Source organism: Babylonia areolata, chromosome 7 (assembly GCF_041734735.1).
Source record: "Babylonia areolata isolate BAREFJ2019XMU chromosome 7, ASM4173473v1, whole genome shotgun sequence".
NCBI lineage: Eukaryota > Metazoa > Mollusca > Gastropoda > Neogastropoda > Buccinidae > Babylonia > Babylonia areolata.
The window spans coordinates 47,043,226-47,066,077 of NC_134882.1; the positions used below are offsets into that span (position 1 = coordinate 47,043,226).

General features: G+C 41.1%; 1 protein-coding gene across 2 annotated transcripts in view; it reads left to right on the forward strand.

Moving 5' to 3' along the window:
- The window catches only part of LOC143284080 (WD repeat-containing protein 19-like), a 64,201-nt gene that overhangs the window by 39,721 nt on the left and 1,628 nt on the right, over window positions 1-22,852 (forward strand). For both annotated transcript variants that reach the window (XM_076590713.1, XM_076590714.1), the window contains exons 20-33: window positions 893-954; window positions 1,907-2,017; window positions 4,570-4,808; window positions 6,007-6,082; window positions 7,464-7,546; window positions 7,881-8,111; window positions 10,256-10,380; window positions 11,306-11,415; window positions 13,244-13,387; window positions 15,239-15,335; window positions 16,769-16,893; window positions 18,175-18,256; window positions 19,676-19,950; window positions 20,496-20,572. In XM_076590713.1, coding sequence (XP_076446828.1) covers window positions 893-954; window positions 1,907-2,017; window positions 4,570-4,808; window positions 6,007-6,082; window positions 7,464-7,546; window positions 7,881-8,111; window positions 10,256-10,380; window positions 11,306-11,415; window positions 13,244-13,387; window positions 15,239-15,335; window positions 16,769-16,893; window positions 18,175-18,256; window positions 19,676-19,950; window positions 20,496-20,572 — 1,837 coding nt within the window. The remainder of the gene's footprint in view (window positions 1-892; window positions 955-1,906; window positions 2,018-4,569; window positions 4,809-6,006; window positions 6,083-7,463; window positions 7,547-7,880; window positions 8,112-10,255; window positions 10,381-11,305; window positions 11,416-13,243; window positions 13,388-15,238; window positions 15,336-16,768; window positions 16,894-18,174; window positions 18,257-19,675; window positions 19,951-20,495; window positions 20,573-22,852) is intronic.

Genomic DNA, 22,852 nt, shown 5'->3' on the forward strand with positions numbered 1-22,852 from the left:
TTTCAGAAACGCACACGTACACACTCAGACAGACATATAACATTTGCATTGTTTGTGTGTGTGTGTTTGCTGTGCAGATTTGATAAGTTCTCGTTTGTAGTTTTTTGTTTTGTTTTCTTTTTTTTTTTTAATTCACAATTTTGGTGGGCACATATGAAAACACAGCCATCAAGCTTTAGTATGAGAAGGAAAAAATACAAGTTTAACTCAAGTGTTGTACAATAGTTATCAACCAGTCAGTATGAATTGGACTTGATTTCTCACTGGTATTTCCATGTACAAGAAACAGTTCTTTTTCTCTGTGTGTTTATGTTCGGGTGATGGTGTGAATACACTGCCCAAGTGTGGAAATGTTTACACACCCAGATTTTTCAAGCTCCTTCATTAATTCATGAAAGAAGTTAAGTGTGTATTGTGAATTTCCTTCTTCTTTTTTTTTTTAACCGCAACTAATTTGAGAAATCCATCAGGATATTTTCACTGTGCTTAAATGCTATACAGACAGTTGCAGATATCTCTTCCACTTGGTGGTGTACTTTTGAGATTGTGGAGATTCCCATACTGCTCACAAACAAATTGACGCTATGTGTGCACTGGCTTCCAAAATGTTATTTATTAGCTGTTTGTAATTTACTCTATGAAAAATATGAACTTGTGCAAGTTTGAAATATACTTTTAGAAATGCTGAATGCATGAATTTTCATAGTAAACAAAATGTTCAGTTTGTTGTTTTTTACATTGGTTTTTTTTCCAAGGCATGTTTCATTTTTTCTTTTTTTCATTTTGTTGTGGGAAGGTTATATGTTATTTTTTTTCTGTACTGTTTGTTCAGAAACTTTGAAGAATTAGATGACTTTTTTTTTCCTTAAATGTTTGTTCGATTTTCTTTCAGCTGTGCGTGTTTACAGACACTTAGGGGATGTGGGTATGGTGTCGTCCATCTTAAAAGTCATGGTAAGACTGACTTTCTTGATTTTGTATTCTGATGTTGATGATCATTGTGATGATAATGATGGGGCTGGTGTGACTGTTGATCTGAACTTATGTGTCATACAACATACCATGATTGTTTGGAACTGGAAAAAAACTATAAGCATTTAATTTTTCTTCTTTTCTTTTTATCATTTTGCTTACAAAATGCTTTTCCCCTTAACATCTTCACAAGGCGCATCTACATTTCAGTACCTGCCAAATACAGCTTTGTAAAGATATAATACCAAAGAAGTAATATACTATTCATTGATCGGAAATCAGAGGTTGAAAGTGCATTAAGTATGTGGCATGGATGGGATGGGTGGGTGATTTTGTGTGTCATTGCATGTTTGTAGTTGTGATAGAGAAGTGTGAGTAAACAGGATTTGGGTGTCTTTTGGTTTTTTTCCCTTCTTGTAAGTATTCTTACCTAAACAGAGATGAGGCACATAACTGTACGCCTTGGTTATCAGTATTATTATCATAATGATCGTTGTACATTAGGCACATAACTGTATGCCCTCGTTATCAGTAGTCATTGTTATGGTGATCATTGAAAATGAACCTCAGGGGCAGTGCTCTTTCTCCTGTCTGGGCCTGTTGGTGTGGAATAGACTGCCCTTCTCAGTCCACTGTATGGATTCCCCAGCTCCGTTAAGAAACTCTCTCAAAGCACACCTCTTCCGCTCTGTTTACTGTGTTATGGACTGATGTGTGTCTTGAGCTTTTACCGGTAGTGAGTGTGCGTGTGCGGGTGTGTTTTATCATGCTGGTTCATGTTCGATGCCCTTGATGCATGGATGTTTATGCATGCATGACTTTTCAGTCGTGAACACCACGAGCTCCCTGCCTGGTGGAAGGTGTGTGAGCTTCAGTCTGCATTATGACTGCTGTGATGATGGTTATCATATGGTGATGATGATGGTGATTTCAGAACACGGAGGACCGCAACCTGCTGTCAGGCTACATCGCCATGTTCCTGTCGGAGTTCAACCAGGCTCAGGACCTCTTTCTGGCCTCCAGCTCTCCGTCCGCCGCTTTGGAGGTGAGGGCAGTGTCAGTGTGTGTATGCTTCTTCTTCTTCTTCTTCTTCTTCTTCATTCTTGGGCTGCAACTCCCACGCTCACTTGTATGTACACGAGTGGGCTTTTACATCTATGGCAGTTTCTACCCCGCCATGTAGGCAGCCATACTCAGTTTTTGAGGGGTGTGCATGCTGGGTATGTTCTTATTTCCATAACCCACTGAACGCTGACATGGATTACAGGATCTGTAACGTGCGTATTTGATCCTCTGCTTGCTTATACATATGAAGGGGTCAGGCACAAGCAAGTCTGCAGATATGTTGACCTGGGAGATCAGAAAAATCTCTACCCTATACCCACCAGGCGCCGTCACTGAGAATCGAACCCGAGACCCTCAGATTGAAAGTCCCAGTGCTATAACCACTCAGTTATCACGCCCGGCAGTGTGTGTGTATGAGTAGTGGCCAACCCACCCCCCACGCCCCAAACCCTCCCAAAAATAAATTTTGTTCATAATGATTTCATCACTAGATGGTTTTCATATAAAGCCCTGTTTATAGATACAAACAAAAGTGACAAATATATGATAGTGGAAGATGCTACTGTTCGTTTTATATTGTTTGTTTGATACTATTCTCTGCATTGTATACATGTTTTGGGAAAAAAATTTTAAAAGTTAAAAAAAAAAATATATATATATATATATATGATAGCTACATGTTGTACTGTTACGATATTGTGATAGATCTATTCTAAATTTTTCATCTCAGTGCAAGACAATATATAGTGTAACAATTACATAAATGGCAACCCCTAATTCGTCAAGCTCATCAAATTCCAATGTTTATGTATTTGTTTATGTGTGTTTAATTATACTAGAATTTTGTGCGTGAAAAAGTGTATATATATGTATGTGGGTGTGTACATATTTTTTGTGGGTTTTTTGTTTTGTATATTCCATCTATAATTTTGATATATCCTAGTATTCTTTTTGTGTGTGTGTGTGTAGGTATTTGGATGTGTATAAATTTTGTATTGTAAAAATGAAAAATTTTGATGTATAAAAAAAAAAAAAAAAAAAAAAAAAAAAATTGAGTGGTGACCTAGTGGAAACACCTCTGCTTAGGGAATGAGAAAACTGAGCACACAGGTTTGAATCTCACACTCGTCTGTATTTTTCATCGCCTTCTCTAGACCTTGAGCAGTGGTCTGGGCACTAGTCATTCGGATGAGACTATAAAACCATGTGGGGTCAGTTTCAGTTTCAGTAGCTCAAGGAGGCGTCACTGTGTTCGGACAGATCCATATATGCTACACCACATCTGCCAAGCAGATGCCTGACCAGCAGCATAACCCAACACGCTTGGTCAGGCCTTGAGAAAAAAATAAAAATCAATAAATAAATCAATAAATAAATAAATACATAAAAAAGGAACTACTACTACTACTACTACTACTACTAATATGTATAAGGCACAAAAACTTCATGAAGTCATCTATAAGCGTCAAAAAGAAAAAAAAAAGCACACACATATAATAATTATATAACCACACACTTACACACAAGCCTACCCACCCACCCACTAATTTCAAAACAGGGTCAGCTGGATGATAAAAAAAAGAAGAAAAAAAGACCCCAATGACAAATGCCTAATTTCCCCCACCCCGACCCCCAATACGGCAGCACCTGCTGCACTGGGACAGCATTTTTTTTGTCACACCAGACCATTGAATTTTATATCTACTTGGGCAGTCCTGATAAGCCATGTGTGTGGTCAGCTGGATGATTAAAAAAAGAAAAAAAAAAAAAAGCAACAGTATAAAATGTCAAATGTCCCCACCCACCCCTCTACCCAGATGTCACAGGACTTGCTGCACTGGGCACTGTGTGCGGTGATCTGGAAAATAGAAAAGAAAAACCAAATTAAAGAAAAACAAGAGAGGCAAGGCTTCAAGACTCACTTGTGATACACTTAAAAAAAATCCAAGCTTTTTATGTATTGAGTATAATTTCAAAATATAATGTTTAAGATGAGAAAGATCAGTTTAAAGAGAATTAAGTCCCCTAGCATTAATTACAGAGTAATTTTCCTTTTTTTACTATCTGCACCAAAATGTTTGCAAAATAAATAAAAATTCCATGCTGAGCAAAAGAAGTTCCTGTTTGAACAAAAAATGAATATAATGTCTCCTCTTGTTGTTGTGTCAGAATAAGAGGTCAAAGTGCCAGGTTTAGAGAATACAAAAAATATAAATATAACAGTAAATGCAGTTTGCATATAATTAGGCTTCTTTTTTTATTTTTCTGTGCCCATCCCAGAGTGCAATATTGTTTTAAACAAGATGACTGGAAAGAACTGAATTTTTCCTATTTTTATGCCAAATTTGGTGTCAACTGACAAAGTATTTGCAGAGAAAATGTCAATGTTAAAGTTTACCACGGACACACACACACACACACACACACACACACACACAACCGAACACCGGGTTAAAACATACTCACTTTGTTTACACAAATGAGTCAAAAAAGTCAAAATTCAACCATCCCCCACCATTCTCTCCCCACCAGATGCGGCGTGACCTGCTCCACTGGGACAGCGCCCTGCAGCTGGCGAAGGCCCTGGCCCCGGAGCAGATCCCCTTCATCTCACGGGAGTACGCCCAGCAGCTGGAGTTCACAGGGGACTATATCAACGCCCTGCAGCACTACGAGAAGGGCCTCACCCACAACGAGGCACAGCGCGACCACGACGAGGTCTGCGCCGGAGGCATCGCCAGGATGTCCATCCGCCTGGGAGACATCCGCAAGTGAGTGGGGGGGGGGGGGGGGGGAGAGGGGGGGTAGAGATGGTGAAGTGGAACGGTGGTGGCCTAGAGGTGACGCGCCTGACTAGGAAAATGTGTGTCCACAAGTTCAAATCCCGTAGATGGATGGATGTGTGTTGGTGGCATAGCCAGGGTGTTCAGATGTCCATCTGCCTGGGGGACATCTGCAAGTGAGGGGAGCGAAATGGGAGCGGGGAGAAGGGGGGGGCAGGGGGGGGCAGTGTAGGGATGGTGAAGTGGAACAGTGGTGGCCTAGAGGTAATGCGCCTGACTAGGGAAGCGAGTGTCCACTGGTTCAAATCCCATCCTCCAAGTGACTGCAGGTGCGATGGATGTCGGGGAAGGGTAGGGGAGGGTAGTGAAGTGTTCTCTCGTCTTACTGTTGGAGTGACATAACAAAGGGGTGACATATCAACGGAGTGACATAACAAAGGGGTGATTTAACAAAGGGTGACATAACAAAGGTGTACATATCAAGGGGTGACATAAGAAAGGGGTGACATATCAAGCGAGTGACACAAGGAAGGGGTACAAAGGTGTAGCATATCAGGGGAGTGACATAACAAAGGGGTGACATATCAGCGGAGTGACATAACAAAGGGGTGACATATCAAGGGGGTGACATAACAAAGGGGTGACATATCAAGGGGGTGACATAACAAAGGGGTGACATATCAAGGGAGTGACATAACAAAGGGGTGACATATCAAGGGGGGTGACATAACAAAGGGGTGACATATCAAGGGAGTGACATAACAAAGGGGTGACATATCAAGGGGGGTGACATAACAAAGGGGTGACATATCAAGAGAGTGACATAACAAAGGGGTGACATATCAAGGGGGGTGACATAACAAAGGGGTGACATATCAAGAGAGTGACAGAACAAAGGGGTGACATATCAAGAGAGTGACATAACAAAGGGGTGACATATCAAGGGGGGTGACATAACAAAGGGGCTGACAAATTGCAAATAAAATTCAAAGGGGTGATATATCACATGAGTTATGCATTGAATGATGACAGAGCTAAAGCTGTGAGAAAATCAGAGATAAAGTAAGATCAGTGATAAGACTATCACTACTTGTTATCCTTGTGTTCATACAGGTGTGTGTTCATACATGTGCGCATGTATTCATATACATACATGTGTGTGTGTGTGTGTGTGTCTCTTTCTCAGAGGAGTGAATATGGCCACGCAGATGCCCAGTCGAATCTTGAAGAAAGAATGTGCTGCCATTCTAGAGACCATGAAGGCAAGTGTTGGGGTTTTTTTTTCTTTTCTTTTTTTTTTTATGACTGAGAACTCACTTTAATTGATTAACCCCAGATTGGCTGAACAAGGTGCAATGTATTGGCAACAAGCGGAGTTGGTTATGGAGTGAAAGTGGTTTTTTGCCTTTTGTTTGCTTTTGTGTGTGTGTGTGTGGTGGGATCTGCAGTAAGTAGGAATGTTTGTGTATGTGTGTGTGTGTGTGTATGTACGTATGTGATTTTTTTTTTTTTTTTTTTTTTTTTTTTTAATAATAATAATAATAATAATGCATATTTATATGCGTCCTTTCTCTCGAAGAGTTTAGGGCGCTTTACATGAAAGAAAAATATTACAAATTACATAAATCATTCATGACCACTCTTTCTCAAAATGAATGTCATCCATATTATCATTATCATTATTATTGTTATTATTTTTGTTATATTTTATTTCATATTTTTTTGTTTTATTTTTCACCTCAAGGCCTGACCAAGCGCGTTGGGTTAATCTGGTCAAGCATCTGCTCAGCAGATGTGTTAAATGGATTTGACCAAATGAGGTTACACCTTCTTGAGCAACTGAACTGAACTGTGTTTGTATATGTGTGTCTGTTTAACTCTGTCTGGACGAAGGAATGCGTGAGCATTCCTACATAAAATGTATTCAGTTTCAGACGATGGAATGGAATAGCATTTTCAAGAAATAAAAATCCATCACGCAATGTACACGTGATTTTGTGATCAGCCAAGCAGAGCGCGCTATTCTGGGTCACTTCACAATCGAATGGTATGATTGGCCAGCCTACCATGTGTGGCCGGTCTCGCACACACTCTGACAAAGTCACTGACTGGTCATCTGCTCGCGTGCCAGCCTGTTAGCAAAGCGGGCTCTTCTCAAATGTTGTGGAGCAAACAAGGCAGCGACGGCAATGTTTTAGTGTTGCCGAAGTACTTGAAATGGTACAAACTGAAGGGTCGGACATTGAAGAGGTGGATGATGACGAAGAAAGCGAGCATGGGTATGGTGATTCGGGGTGAAAAATTGGCGTTGTTTTCTACATATGGCAAAACTGTAAAAATAAGATGAGAAATTTGATTTTTTTATATATATATGTAATAGCTCAACATGTAATAAACCTGTTCTGAAAGTTTCATTTTCTTACTCTGTATTTTGTATTTTTTGTAATTTTTTTTCCAAACCCTTACAAATGGGCCGTCTGTGAGGAAAAGCAAGGGAGAAAACTTGTCGTCCCGAGTGAGTTAACGTGCTTGAGTTTTTGAGATGGGCAGTCCTTACATGGCCCTGTGTGGTCGGCTGGACTATAAAGAACAACAGTGTCAAAGGATGAGACATTCTGTGTTGTGTTGTGTGTGTCACTGCAGCAATGGACAGAGGCCGCCACTCTGTACGAACAGGGACAGTACTACGACAAGGCTGCGTCCGTCTACATCAGGGGAAAGAACTGGTTAGTGGGGACTCTTTTTTTTTTTTTTTTCTTTTTTTTTTTTTTCAATCTAAACTTAACAATCAATTCTGCATGGAGCAAAAGAGTGTTACAGTAATTACTTTATTTTTATGCAGGATTTTTGAAATTGCGTGTCTAGAAAAGAAAAGTTATTCCACATGCTCATTGCTCAGTAACAGTGATTACGAAAAAATATGATAATTATATACAATATTTACATAATAGATTGGATGTTCACCAAACGAATAGGCAGACGATCAAAACCTGTGTCTTATCTCGCCCTCCCACCCCCCGCCCCGCTCCCCTCCCTGCCCCTCCCACCCCTCCTCACCAGGGGTAAGGTTGGCGACCTGCTGACCAAGATCACCTCGCCCAAGATCCACGCGCAGTACGCCAAGGCCAAGGAGGCGGATGGGCGGTACAAGGAGGCGGCGGAGGCCTACCGGATGGCCAAGGAGTGGGACAACGTCATCCGCATCAACTTGGACTTCCTGCAGAACCCAGAGGAGGCCGTGCGCATCGTGCAGGAGACCCAGTCGGTGGAGGGCGCCAAGATGGTGGCCAAGTAGGTGGTGGTGGTGGTGGTCGTCGTGTTGTCATCGTCCTTGTCGTTTGTGATTTTTTTAAGAGAAAGATCAGGTGGTGGTGGTGTTTGTTTGGTCATCTTTATTTGATGGATAATATGATGGGCGCAGTAGCCGAGTGGTTAAAGTGTTGGACTGTCAATCTGAGGGTCCCGGGTTCAAATCACGGTGACAGCGTCTGGTGGGTGAAGGGTGGAGATTTTTACGATCTCCCAGGTCAACATATGTGCAGACCTGCTAGTGCCTGAACCCCCTTCGTGTGTATATGCAAGCAGAAGATCAAATACGCACATTAAAGATCCTGTAATCCATGTCAGCGTTCGGTAGGTTATGGAAACAAGAATATACCCAGCATGCACACCCCCGAAAACGGAGTATGGCTGCCTACATGGCGGGGTAAAAACGGTCATACACGTAAAAGCCCACTCGTGTGCATACGAGTGAACGTGGTAGTTACAGCCCACGAACGCAGAAGAAGGAGAAGAAGAAGATGGATAATATAAAGCACATGCTGTCAGCGGTATTTTCTTTTTGGTGGTGCCATTCTGTGGGCTTACAATGTTGCGCAGATTAAGATATTGTTTAACACGTGTATAAAATGCTTTAAAACACACAAATACACACACACACACACACACACACACACACACACACACACACACACACACACACACACACACACTCACACACACACTTGTGCAGACACACACACACATGTGCAGATACACACACACATGTGCAGACACACACACACACGCTCTCTCTCTCTTTCTGTCTCTCTCTCACTCGCTCTCTTGAACATGTATACATATGCATGATGGCATTAGATTATAAAAGAAAAATGCAACATTCTTTTCAACGCTTTCCATGGTGTATTGTGTTTGGAGGCACCATATCAGAATCAGGCATTGGACTTCTGATCCAGTGTTCACCAGTGACCAGAGTTTAAATTCCCCTTTCAGCATGCTGCGGTGTCCTTGGGAAAGGCACTTCACTCTGATTTTCTTCACTCGAATCCAGGTGTGAAAAAAATGGGTACCTGACTTCAGTTGGGGGAGGTTGAAACGGCGGAAGGAGAGTATTTGCCCCTGCCTTCCTGTGCTGAGGCCTGGACACAAAGCATGTGAATTCATTGCCCCAGTGGCCATAAAAAGGCCACGGGACCTTTGACCTTTAACCCAATTGTTGTGGTGTGGGGCTTTTGTGAAGGTCTGTGACTCAGACTAGGAGGCAAGATTGCACTGGCTCTTTGTCTTAGCTCTGCAGCCTTGTGTGTTGGTTGGCCTTCGGGGACCATCCCAGCACCAGCTGTCCTAAAGCCCTCTTCCCTCTTTGCCGAGGAAGTTGGAATGAAACTTGGGCTTGGGCAAAATACTCTCCACTATAATCAGATTCTGGCCAGGATAGTCATGGACAGCTGTTGCCTCCTCTCGTGTGTTTATAGTCAGGACAGCAGTTGCCTCCTCTGCTATTCTGATAGTCAGGACAGAAGTTGCCTTCAGTGCTATTGAAAGTCTGGATAGCAGTTTCATCCTTTGCTGTTTTGATAGTCCTGAAGTTGCCTTCTATGCTGTTGAAAGTCTGGATAGCAGTTGCTTCCTTTGCTGTTTTGATAGTCAGGACAGAAGTTGCCTTCAGTGCTATTGAAAGTTCGGATAGCAGTTGCTTCCTTTGCTGTTTTGATAGTCAGGACAGAAGTTGCCTTCAGTGCTATTGAAAGTCCGGATAGCAGTTGCTTCCTTTGCTGTTTTGATAGTCAGGACAGAAGTTGCCTTCAGTGCTATTGAAAGTCCGGATAGCAGTTGCCTCCTTTGCTGTTCTGATAGCCAGGACAGAAGTTGCCGTCTATGCTGTTGAAAGTCCGGGTAGCAGTTGCCTCCTTTGCTGTTCTGATCGTCAGGACGGAAGTTGCCTTCTATGCTATTGAAAGTCCGGATAGCAGTTGCTTCCTTTGCTGTTTTGATAGCCAGGACAGAAGTTGCCGTCTATGCTGTTGAAAGTCTGGGTAGCAGTTGCCTCCTTTGCTGTTCTTCCATTCAGAGCAGTGTTTGCCTCGTCTTGCTGATCTGTTAGTCATGGTCGGACACAACTGACTATCATACATAGATACATGTATTGTGGGCAGGTTTTTCCAGAAGCTGAATGACTATGCTTCAGCCATCCAGTTCCTGGTGATGTCTCACTGCAACGACGAAGCCTTCCAGCTGGCTCAGGCACATGGGCAGATGGAGATCTACGCTGAAATCATCGGTCTGTCTGCACTTCCACTTGTTTTGTTGGTGGTTGGGTTTGTTTTGTTTTTTTTGGGGGGTGGGGGGGGGGTTGTTGGGGAAAGAATTATAAAATCTTTCTTCAGTGATGTTTGCTTGGGGTTTGTTCCTGTTTTTTTTCCTCTCTTTTTGTCACCAGCATGTGTGTGTGTACACAAACACGAATGCATGAATACATGCACACACACACACACACACACACACACACACACACACACACACACACAGAGTACCTGTTTCTATCCATTTACAGTCTCACATACACCTTTCTCTCACACAGTCTCACTTGCACTCACAATGACCTGAAGATAAATATTCATAGCCTAATGTTGCCAAAACATGAAAATGAATGTTATGTGAATGTTGAAACAAAAAAAGAAAAAAAGTTATTCAATCTCATTTTTTGTTTCAACATTCACATTTTCATGTTTTGGCAACATTAGGCTATGAATATTTATCTTCAGGTCATTGTGAGTGCAAGTGAGACTATGTGAGAGAAAGGTGTATGTGAGACTGTAAATGCATAGAAACAGGTACTCTGTGTGTGTGTGTGTGTGTGTGTGTTTTGAATACACTTATTAGTATTAATGTTTCTGTATATATTGATGAGTTCTTGATCACAACTTTTGGTCAATTATTTTTCACGTTCTTTGACAGGTATACACACATGTGTTCCTGGAGCCAGTTGCATCGCTCGGACAGAAGAGCCTAGTATGGTCGTAACCCGCTACTAACTGTGTGTAGTATGGAACTGACCAATGGCGTAGTTCGGTCAACGTAGGCATTTAGTCACATGTAACTGTCAAAAAGTTAGAAAACCAAGCAGTGAAACTGGCACCTGATCACAATTTTTATCAGTTAGTTATCATGTTTTTTTCATTCATTGTGTTTTCTTTGATGTACAGGGTCCGACGCCACGCCAGAGGACTACCAGAGCATCGCTGTGCACTTTGAGAACGACAAGAACCACTTCATGGCCGGCAAGTTCTTCCTGCTCAGCGAGCAGTACGTCAGGGTCAGTCGCCTTTTCTTTTTCGTTGTGTGCCAGGCAGAAGGTGTGGTGTGCTCTGATGTGGATGCTTATCTTTGTCTGTGTCTGAATGTGTGGAGTTTTGTCATCGAGAGTGTTGTGCTTTTCTCTTTATTCTATGAGCGTTGGTGGGGAGGATGGCCAGGGGAAGGAGGGGAGGCGGGGATGGCAGATAAAAGAGTCCACAACAGCTATGAATTTTCTTTGCACACTGTAACTGAAGAACGTATAGATTTTTTGCTTCCAAGTATTGTAGTGTTTAACTGTTTGTCACAACAGATTTCTCTGTGTGGAAGTAGATTTATGTGTGGGCATGAGGTACTTAACTCTCTCCATACGAACGGCAAAAGAGACAACGTTAACAGCGTTTCACCCCAATTACCATCATCAAAACATTGCAAGCAGAAGGCTCTTATACTGAAGAGGTGAATGTTGACAAAGAATACCACAATTCTGACGACGGAAGCTAAAAGTTGGGTCATTCAGACACCCACTGGACATCCGATGGGTCTGTGTAGAGAAGAAGAGAGGACTGGCCGTACTGAGTGAGTTAAGGCACTGGTACATAACTTGAAAAATATTTTCATTCCCCAGATAACGCTAAGGGGTGTTTGCTTGTGGTTTTTTGACTCACTTGTGTAAACAAAGTGAGTCTATGTTTTAACCCGGTGTTCGGTTGTCTGTGTGTCCGTGGTAAACTTTAACATTGACATTTTCTCTACAAATACTTTGTCAGTTGACACCAAATTTGGGATAAAAATAGGAAAAATTCAGTTCTTTCCAGTCATCTTGTTTAAAACAGTATTGCACCTCTGGGATGGGCACAAAAAAAATTTAAAAAATGAAGCCTAATTATATGCAAACTGCATTTACTGTTATATTTTTTGTATTCTCTAAACTTGGCACTTTGATCTGATATTCTGACCCAACAACAAGAGCAGTCATTATTATCATTTGTTTGTTTAAACAGGAACTTCTTTTGCTGAGCATGGAAGTTTTATTTATTTTGCAAACGTTTTTGGTGCAGATAGTAAAGAAGGGAAATTACTCTCTAATTAATGCTAGGGGACTTAATTCAAATCTGGTTAGGACTTTTTTTTATTATTTTTTTTTTTTTTTGTTATTAACGCAAAGCTTTATAATAACAAATACAGAACACATTTTAACAATTAGATTTTTTTTTAAGCGTATCACAAGTGAGTCTTGAAGGCCTTGCCTCTCTTGTTTGTTGTTTTTTAAGGTAAAGTGTGTTAGCTTGGCGTGTTTTTTTGTTGTTGTTGTTGTTGTTGTTTTTTAAGATAAGGTGTGTTAGCTTGGGGTGGGTCGGGGAGGGGGGGGGGGGTTGTTGTTTTCGTTAAGGTAAGGTGTGTTAGTTTGGGGTTTTTTTGTTGCTGTTTTTTAAGGTAAGGTGTGTTTGGGTTTTTTTGTTGCTGTTTTTTAAGGTAAGGTGTGTTTGGGTTTTGTTGTTGTTGTTTTTTAAGGTAAGGTGTGTTAGCTTGGGTTTTGTTGTTCTTTTTTATGGTAAGGTGTGTTAGCTTGGGTTTTGTTGTTCTTTTTTATGGTAAGGTGTGTTTGCTTGGGTTTTTTGTTGCTGTTTTGTATGGAGCAGATGTCTGAAATTCCATTGAACTCCATTCATTGTAATTGAAATGTGTTGAGCTTAACCTCCTCTTTGAATGTGGGCAGTATTGAACATTAGTAGTGGCAGCAGAAAACAGTATGTTTCTGGAACTGCTTGCTGATGTTGGTGTGTTTGTTTGCGTGTGTGTGTGTGTCTGTGTGTGTGTGTGTGTGTGTGTGTGTGTGTGGTCAGGCCATGAAGCACTTCTTGCGCTGCAACCCTGAAGATGGCCAGGCCATAGAGCTGGCCATAGAGACGGTGGGCCGAGCCAACGATGACGCTCTGACAGCACAGCTGGTGGAGTTCCTTATGGGCGACATCGATGGCACTCCCAAGGTGGGTGCTCCTTTGCCACACTTTGACTGGTGGTGCTTGTCTGGTAGACAGCAGGACGTTTGTATGTGATGTGTGTTACATGGACAAAGCAGGCATTCTTTTGTCCTATGTTTCTTGTATACTTTACGGGGATTGGGGGGTGGGGGGGGGGGGGTTGTCACAACAGATTTGTTTGTGAGAAAATCAGGCTGCTGTCCCAGGGGAGAGTGTGTTGCCACAGTGCAGTTCCACCTATATGTTGTTGTTTTTTTCTCTTTTTATCTGTCTGTCTGCGAGTGGGGTTTTGGGGTGTTTTTTTTGTTTTTTTACTGTCAAAAGTGGATAGTTTTCTCCAAAATTCTGCCAGGGACAACATCGAAAAAGGATGCATGTTTGGACTTGGAAGATCTGATGTATACATCTTTGAAACTCAGTCTAAATTAGCTGTTTGACCAGCAAAGAGACAGGTGCAATAGCCGAGTGGTTAAAGCGTTAACTTTCAATCTGAGGGTCCCAAGTTCGAATTTTGGTAACAGCACATGGTGGGTAAAGGGTGAAGATTTTTTCGATCTCCCAGGTCAACATATGTGCAGACCTGCTTGTGCCTGAACCTCCTTCATGTGTATACGCAAGCAGAAGATCAAATACGCATGTTAAAGATCCTGTAATCCATGTCGACGTTCAGTGGGTTATGGAAACAAGAGCATACCAAGTATGCACACCCCCGAAAACCAGAGTATGGCTGCTTACATGGCGGAGTAAAAATGGTCAAACATGTAAAATCCCACTCGTGTACATACGAGTGAACATAGGAGTTGCAGCCTACAATTGAAGAAGAAGAAGAACTGCAAAGATAATGAACGCTGTCCGAAACTGATCTCAAAATGTCATTGTGCCATCATGTTTCTACAGTTAACATCAGATTGAACTGGTCCATTCTGAATACAGTATGTTATACGCTTTATGAATCAGTCTTGCCCTCCAAGAAGTGAACGCTCAGTGAACACCTGAAAAGAGACAGTGTCTGCAGTGAGATCAACATGTTCTTTCATGGCAGCCGGAATGTTTCACAAGTCGGTCCAGCTACGCATGATCAAATCATGGCCCTGCTATACTCAACACACAGTATTGCTCAAATATCTGTGTTTTCATGTACTCATACTGAAATATTCAGAAGTTTACCCATGTGCAGAACCCTCTGTCATGCATGCATGCTCCCACTTTTGAAAAGTTTGGTTCCTTTTCGCCCTACCATTTCAGAATGTAGAGGAAGATAGCTGTGACTGCAGTGTACTTTGTGTGCATGCCTAGTGGAAATTTAATTTAGAATTGTGTTTTATTAAGTGATTATAGGATTTCTTATATATCATGTATGAAAATGTTCTTTGTTTTCATATGTATGATTGTGCATAGAAACATCGGGTCATTTGGTGATTGTGATTTTTTATTTTGAAACAAAAAGTCATTGCTTTGGGGTTGCAAAATAAATACAATAATAAAAATAATGATAATGATAAACTTCTTGAAGCCAAGCGTAGTCTCATTCATGGTTACAGGAAAGCGGATAAAACAAACAACATACATGCTGAAGGAAAAAAAAAAAAAAGAAATGCGCCCTTATGTTTTCTTTTCTTGTCCTGTGCTCACCAATCTTAGACAAACCATGTCTGATCAAAATCACATAAAGTAAGAATACACTCAGGGAAAATAAGATAAATAGATAAATGGATGAATGAAGGAATTAATGAATAAACAAACAAATAGATATAGAAATAGAAGAAAATATATTTATTAAAAAAAAATAAAAATAAATCAAACTGTTTTCGGGAGAACAAATATTGGCAATGTTGAGGCGTATGTGTGGCTGCACAGGATGCCAAGTACCTGTTCCGGCTGTACATGGCTCTGAAGAAATACCCAGAGGCTGCCCGCACTGCCATCATCATTGCCAGAGAGGAGCAGAACGCTGGTAGGTGTCTCCTGTGACCCCAAGATGTCCTGTTTGTAATGGTGGTGCTAATTCAACTAGCTCAAGATCCAAGATTGTTTATTGCAATTAGATTCATTGTTCCACATGTGCAAAAATGCTGCTGCTGATCAGGCATCTGCTAAGCAGATGTGGTGTAGAGTAACATAGATTTGTTTGAACGTAGTGATGCCTCCTTTAGCGACTGAAATGCAAGAGTAAAATATCAGTTAACAAGAGAGGCAAGGCCTTCAAGACTCACTTGTGATAAATTAAGTCCCCTAGCATTAATTACAGAGTAATTTCCATTTTTTTACTATCTGCACCAAAACATTTGCAAAATAAATAAAAATTCCATGCTTAGCTAAAGAAGTTCCTGTTTGAACAAAAAATGATAATAATGACTCCTCTTGTTGTTGTGTGAGAATAAGAGGTCAAAGTGCCAAGTTTAGAGAATACAAAAAATATAAATATAACGATAAATGCAGTTCGCATATAATTAGGCTTCTTTTTTTTTTTTTTTTTTTTTTTTTTTTTTTTTGTGCCCATCCCAGAGGTGTCATATTGTTTTAAACAAGATGACTGGAAAAAACTGAATTTTTCCTATTTTTATGCCTAATTTGGTGTCAACTGACAAAGTATTTGCAGAGAAAATGTCAATGTTAAAGTTTACCACGGACACACAGACACACACACACACACACACACACACACAACCGAACACCGGGTTAAAACATAGACTCACTTTGTTTACACAAGCAGAGTAAGTGGAGAAAGTATGTACATTGAATTATGTACTGTTGACGATACATGATTGGTGGAATGAATGTTTTCTTTTGCATTTAATGACTTACTGATATGATTTATACATTTATTCGCAGTAGTTTACTTCAGAATATTATTATTTTTTGGCCTTTGTCATTTTCTTTTTTGTTCGCTTTTTTCATGCTTCATTATTCCCCCACCCCCACCCCCCACCCCAATTTTTTTTTTTTTTTTTTTTTATAACTGTTCCTGTGTAAATTGTCTATATTGTCAAAAAGAGAAATGCACAAACATAGTTTCAATAAAAGAAAAAAAGCAAATCTTTTGCCTTCCTCAATATTGGTGGATCTTTCTTTACATGTTTGTGGATATAAACTATAAAGTGCATGTGTGTGCGTGCGTGTGTTTATGTGAACATATGTATCCAGATTTTGTCTGTGTGCATATGCATGAATGCATACGTGAATCCATTTTACCAAAGTTATTCCCTTCTGAACAGCAATTTAGTGTCTGTTATTCCTTGCATCTTCTTCAGCACTGTCCATTTTCTTTTCCTTTTTTTTTCTTTTCCTTTCCTCCATTTCTCTTCTGATCTCCTTTTATTATTGGTTCTTTTTTTTCTTTTTTTTTCTTTTTTGTCTGGTTTATTGTATTTATGTTCTTTCATGCAGGCAACTACCGCAATGCCCATGACGTGCTGTTCAGCATGTTCCAAGAGCTCAAGTCACACCAGATCAAGATTCCCAGTGAGATGGCCACCAACCTGATGATCCTGCACAGCTACATCCTCGTCAAGGTCTGTGGCCTTTGGCGTTCAGTGAGGCACGGAAGGGTCAAAATCCCGCAGCGTAGTACACATGATGCGCAGCTTGGTAGCAGGTTGTGCCCCCACACAGACACCAGTAGAACGAATGTCTTGAACCAGTCATAATAGAACTTTAATTACACATACTTAACCGTGACCCACTAGTGCAGACTCAAGCAGGGGTCTGATTCCTGTCCTGTGCAAACTACTACCCGCCTATGCAGAGAAAACGAAAGTAGCTACAGCCGATAACCTTCCGAAGTAGGTTACCTCCCCTTTACATCCCTAACTAGCGCCCTCTTTTTCCAGCAGCCATCTTGACTCCTGCTCCTGTGCTCTGCATACAGTTAAGTTTTTTTTGTATTTTCTGTCTGTCTATCGATTCTTTGGCACTCTCGTTTTGTGTCTGATGATGAAGCACAACCGGTCACCAAACTACTTGGCCCGACTGGGCGATCAAGCTCATATTAAGGTGCAATCACAATCGACCGGCAGACACAGTGATTACTTAGAAAAATCATGTTGGCACTTACTTTCAAAAATTAAAATACAAAACTCATTTCATTACTCAGTAATAAGCCTTGCGCACTATTAGATTATAAAAATCTCTCTATACAATTATGGGGGCTCTCACTTCCCCCCATTTCCAGTAGGCAAAAGGCCTTCATATTGACATGATATGATCTGACACTGGGCCCTCAACCTCGGGGCTTTATCTTCAGCGCTAACCCTCCACCTCCTCCACTGTCTCCAATTAGTCCTCTTCACATGCTCCAGGTGTTGTTCCGGGAAACCTTGCCAAAGATCTGTGATCCTTGGAAACCTTACATGTTTTCCTGGGGAAGATGAAGAAATGGTTTAAGCATGGCCAGATCTGCTCAGGCAGAAGGAAGTAGCAGACGCTTTCCTGTCCAGAGCATACGCAGAAAATATTACATCCTGGTTAAACGAACAGGCTGAAACAGGCTCAAGGTTGCATACAGAATGGACATTTGAAATTTTTAGGTAAAAATAAAACAGAGGAAAATAAGTGTGTCTGTAGTCTGGGGCCCCCAACTGTTGTGATAAGATATTGTTCTGTTCCCCCCTCCCCCGGAATGATGCTTCTTTCTCATTTTCTTTGTTACATGATTTTTTTTTTTTTTTTTTTTTTTTTTTTTTTTTTTTTTTTTTTGCCTCAGTGAAGTGGAAGGGACACACACACAAAAAAAAGGGGGGGGGGGGGAAAGAGGATATAATTATCCATGAGTTTTTTTATGGGGGATGTTTCAGATTCATGTGAAGAAGGGAGATCATCTAAAGGGAGCCAGGATGTTGATCAGAGTTGCCAACAACATCAGCAAGTTTCCCTCACGTGAGTCACCATTTTCTCTTTTTGTTTTCTTTTTTTAAAATTTTTTTATGGGCTGTGGGCCAAGGACCAGTCAGCCAGACTTTGATGGTGATCTAGACCAGTGTCAGAAAGCTGGAACTTTGTGAAGGATACTTCACTACTGGGAGATGGGGCAAAAAGTAACAGTGTGATATCTGGAAAAAATGTTGATGGACTTCCTTCTTCTTCTTCTTCTGCGTTCGTGGGTTGCAACTCCCACGTTCACTCGTATATACACGAGTGGGCTTTTATTATTTTACGTGTATGACCGTTGTTTTTTAACCCGCCATGTAGGCAGCCATACTCCGCTTTTGGGTGGTGTGCATGCTGGGTGTTTTCTTGTTTCCATAACTCACCGAACGCTGACATGGATAACAGGATCTTTAACGTGCGTATTTGATCTTCTGCTTGCGTATACACACGAAGGGGGTTCAGGCACTGGCAGGTCTGCACATATGTTGACCTGGGAGATCGTAAAAATCTCCACCCTTTACCCACCAGGTGCCCTCACCGTGATTCGAACCCGGGACCCTCAGATTGAGGGTCTAATGCTTTAACCACTCGACTATTGCGCCCGTCGATGGACTTCCTTCAAACTGTGTGGTATGACAGGAAATATGGGACAGGGAACGACAAGGAGTTTGGTGTCCGTCCATTTTCTGGATCAGCTTTCAGGAACATTCCAGCAGGGTTCTGCACTCCAAGGGGCGCCCTGCGGTCCTGCCACAGTTTAACCACGTGATAAACACAATGTGTGCAGTGTGCCAAATACCTGCTTTTCAAAGAAAATGCAGTCAGTTGAATACTGATTATGCTGTGCAGATGATTTGATCAGTTAGAGAAATGTTGAGTATTATTTAAGTGGTGCCCAGCTAGTCATCATTTGGATCAGTTGAGGTGAACGTGACAGCTGAATCAAGAACAGCCCACCTGTGGAGTGGTGGCCTAGACCTGTGGAGTGATGGCCTAGAGGTAATGCCTAGAGGAACTGAGAGAATCTGAGACCTTAGGTTCGAATCCCACACTCGCCAGTATTTTCACCCCCTCTAAGATACCTTGAGTGGTGATCTGGGTGATAACGATTTGGATGAGACTGTACACTGAGATCCCATGTGCATCATGCACTGAGTGCACTTAAAAGAACCCATGGCAACAAAAACGTTGTACCTGGCAAAATTCTGTATAAAAATCCACTTTGAATGTAAATCATATACTTACAGACAGAAATAAAGGTGATGCTGTACGTTGACAACACCCTCATCCTTTTCAGAGCAGCTCGAATTTCACTCAGAGAAGTCTGGTGCGATAAAATATGATACAATACAACAGTCATATACACATCATTTGTCTTTAGAAGTGAATCCTGACCGCTGAATCGTGAACAACTTCACCTGCCGACAGATATCGTGCCCATCCTGACGTCCACGGTGATCGAGTGTCACCGTGCGGGCCTGAAGAACTCCTCCTTCAGCTACGCCGCCATGCTGATGCGGCCTGAATACCGCAACGGCATCGACCTCAAGTACAAGAAGAAGATCGAGATGATCGTGCGCAAGCCGGACAAGACGGAGGAGGAGGAGCCTCTGACGCCGTGCCCTGTGTGTGGCTTCCAGCTGCCGGAGTCTGAGCTGCTGTGTCCTGACTGCAAGAACCAGCTTCCCTACTGTATCATCACGGTGAGTGCTGGGTGTTTTGTGTGGCGGGTGGGGGTTCACTGTGCATGTTTTCTGGGGGGTGGTGTGGGAGGTGCGAGATGGTGAGGGTTCAGAGCAGGGATGCAACTTACAATAGTAATATCTAGTGTGGGTAACTCACTGAAAGAAAAAACTAAAAAAGTTTGTTGTTGTTTTTTTTAAGTGGAAAAGTTTGTTGTTTTTTTAAGTAAAAAATAGCAATTTTGAAAAACTCACCTGAAAGTTGGTAGCTCACCCATGAGTAAAACTTTACTTTATGAAGAGGAACTTTTTTTTTTTTCTAAGAACTCCTAAAATGCAGAACATATTGCATTTTGTTTTAGCCTTCCTTCATTAGATTTTATGCAATATACTCTTCCCCACTCCCGTTGCCCCCATTGTCCCTATCTCTCTCTCTTTCTGTTTGTGTGGATAAATGAATGCAGTGTTGGTTAACAACCTGTCAGGTGCCGTTTGACGCTGCAAGAGAAGAGAAATGTTGGTTTTTTGAGTGAGACTGAAGGTGAAGGGGTGGACTGATGTTGCAGGGCCGACACATACTGCGTGAGGATTTGGCCGCCTGTCCCAGCTGTGATTTCCCCGCCATCTTCTCCGAGTTCATCAGGTAGGTTGAGTTTCAATGTGATTTTTGTGGACAAAACCTCTTCGCTTTGTGTTTGCATTGGCTGGTGTTCACCTGTTTCTTTTTCTGTTTCAATAGTATCAATAAATGTGTGTCTGCATTTCTGTTGGTACATGTGTATCTCTGTGTAGAAATCAGGTAGGTATATTTATATATAAAAAAAACAAGAAAGGCAAGGCCTTCAAGACTCACTTGTGATACTCACTTAAAGAAAAGAAAAAAGAAAACTTATACAAATCAAAAATTAGTTTGTTGAAATGTGTTCTCTATTTGTTATTATGATTATATACAGCTTCGCGAAAAAAAAATGAAAAAAACTTATAAAAAGTCAAAAATTAGTTTGTTGAAATGTGTTCACTATTCGTTATTATAATTATACACAACTTTGCAAGAAAGAAAAAAGGCTTCAGTGCAGATTCGAACCATAGATGTTTGGGTAGAGAATGAGTGGTTTTACCCACTGCGCTAAAGCAGGGTTCACTGTTAACATTCAAAAATTATTATTTTGAGCATGTTCTTTTAGCAGAATAAATCGACAGCAGCAATCAAAATCATAACGTGGTTTAAATCATGTTATTTTGGAATATCTCGGGCATTTAAAAATTTTCTTTCAAGTCTGAGCTAAAGGAGATGTTCCCATCACCTCAGAACACTGCAGTATATGTCTGTTTTTATAGATCTGCAGAGATCCGTGATCGACAAGCTTTATCTTTCCACTCACTGAGAAACTACTGACACCTTCCATTCAATTTCTTTTTTCTGTTCATTCTAGTTGAGTCAGTTCCACTTCAAAACTTTCATATGCAGTGAACACGTCAATGATTATTTAAGAAATTCTTTTAATTCTGCAGTAAAGGAGATGTTGCCATTGCGTCAGGCTTTGCAACATGTTTTGTCAAGATCTGCACTGACCAGTGTCATGTAGACAAGGCAGTGAAACGGTTGATTCAGATTTTCTTTTCTGTTCATTCTAGTTAATTCAGTGTCCACTTTTGACTATTCATATGCAGTAAACACATCAGTTTCAGTTTCAGTAGCTCAAGGAGGCGTCACTGCGTTCGGACAAAACCATATACGCTACACCACATCTGCCAAGCAGATGCCTGACTAGCAGCATAACCCAACTCACTTAGTCAGGCCTTGAAAGTAAACACATCAATAATGTAGTTAGTGTCACTGTATGTGTTCTGTCCAGAATGTGTATTTCTTTGCTTTTAATTGCAAACAAGAAAAACAAGGTCATGGTGTATTCTCACCAGACAATCGGGAAGCTGCAAAGGGGTAACAGCAGTTTTCGGAATGCAGACCGAACATCAACGAAATAAGCTGTTAATGATTCAGAAATACGGCTAAATTCGGGAGACTTACAACCTATTATTCGTATGACTGTGAAGATTTTTTTTCCTACTGTGTTTAAGCCAAATTTGGTATTGGCAGACAAAGTATTTCCAGAGAAAATGGCAATGTTTACCACACACACACACACACACACACACACACACAGAGAGACAACCGAAACTGCAGGTATTTTTATCATAACAGGATTGATGTTTCAAGCAGTGAGATGGAAAAACAACAGAAGTGAACATCATCATGCGTGTGTGTATGTGTCTTCATTTCTGCATGTTAATATTCATGTGTACGTATCACTGTATAAATCTGGCAGGTGTATTTATCATACTGCATTGTGTTGTGTTGTGTTTTGCAGTGTTACATTTTGCCACAACAGATTTCTCTGTGTGAAATTGGGGTTGCTGTTCAAGGGAGAGCACCTTACTACTCTGCAGCTCCAGCCTTTTTTTTTTTTTTTTTTTTTAAATTCTTCTGGTTTTTTTCTACATACAAGTGAATTTGTTTTTCTGTCAACATGGATTTTTTCTGAAGAATTTTGCCAGGGACAACCCTTTTCTTGCTGTGGGTTCTTTTCCATGTGCAAAATCCATACTAAACACAGGACCTCAGTTTATCATCTCATCCAAATGACTAGTGTCCAGACCACCACTCAAGTTCTAGTGCAAGGGAAGAAAATACTTGCGAGTGTGGGGTTCAAACCTGTGCGCCCAGGTTCTCTCAGCTTCCTAGGTTGACGCATTACCAGTAGACCACCACTCCACTTTTATAATGAGATTGATGTTTTGATGCAGTGTGATGGAAAACTGCAGAAGTTGTTGTATGCACATGGGGCACATAGGAGCCCCTGACTGTTTGAACAGGATAGAATAGCATATCTTTTTGTCATAAAACCTTAAGGTTTATAAGACA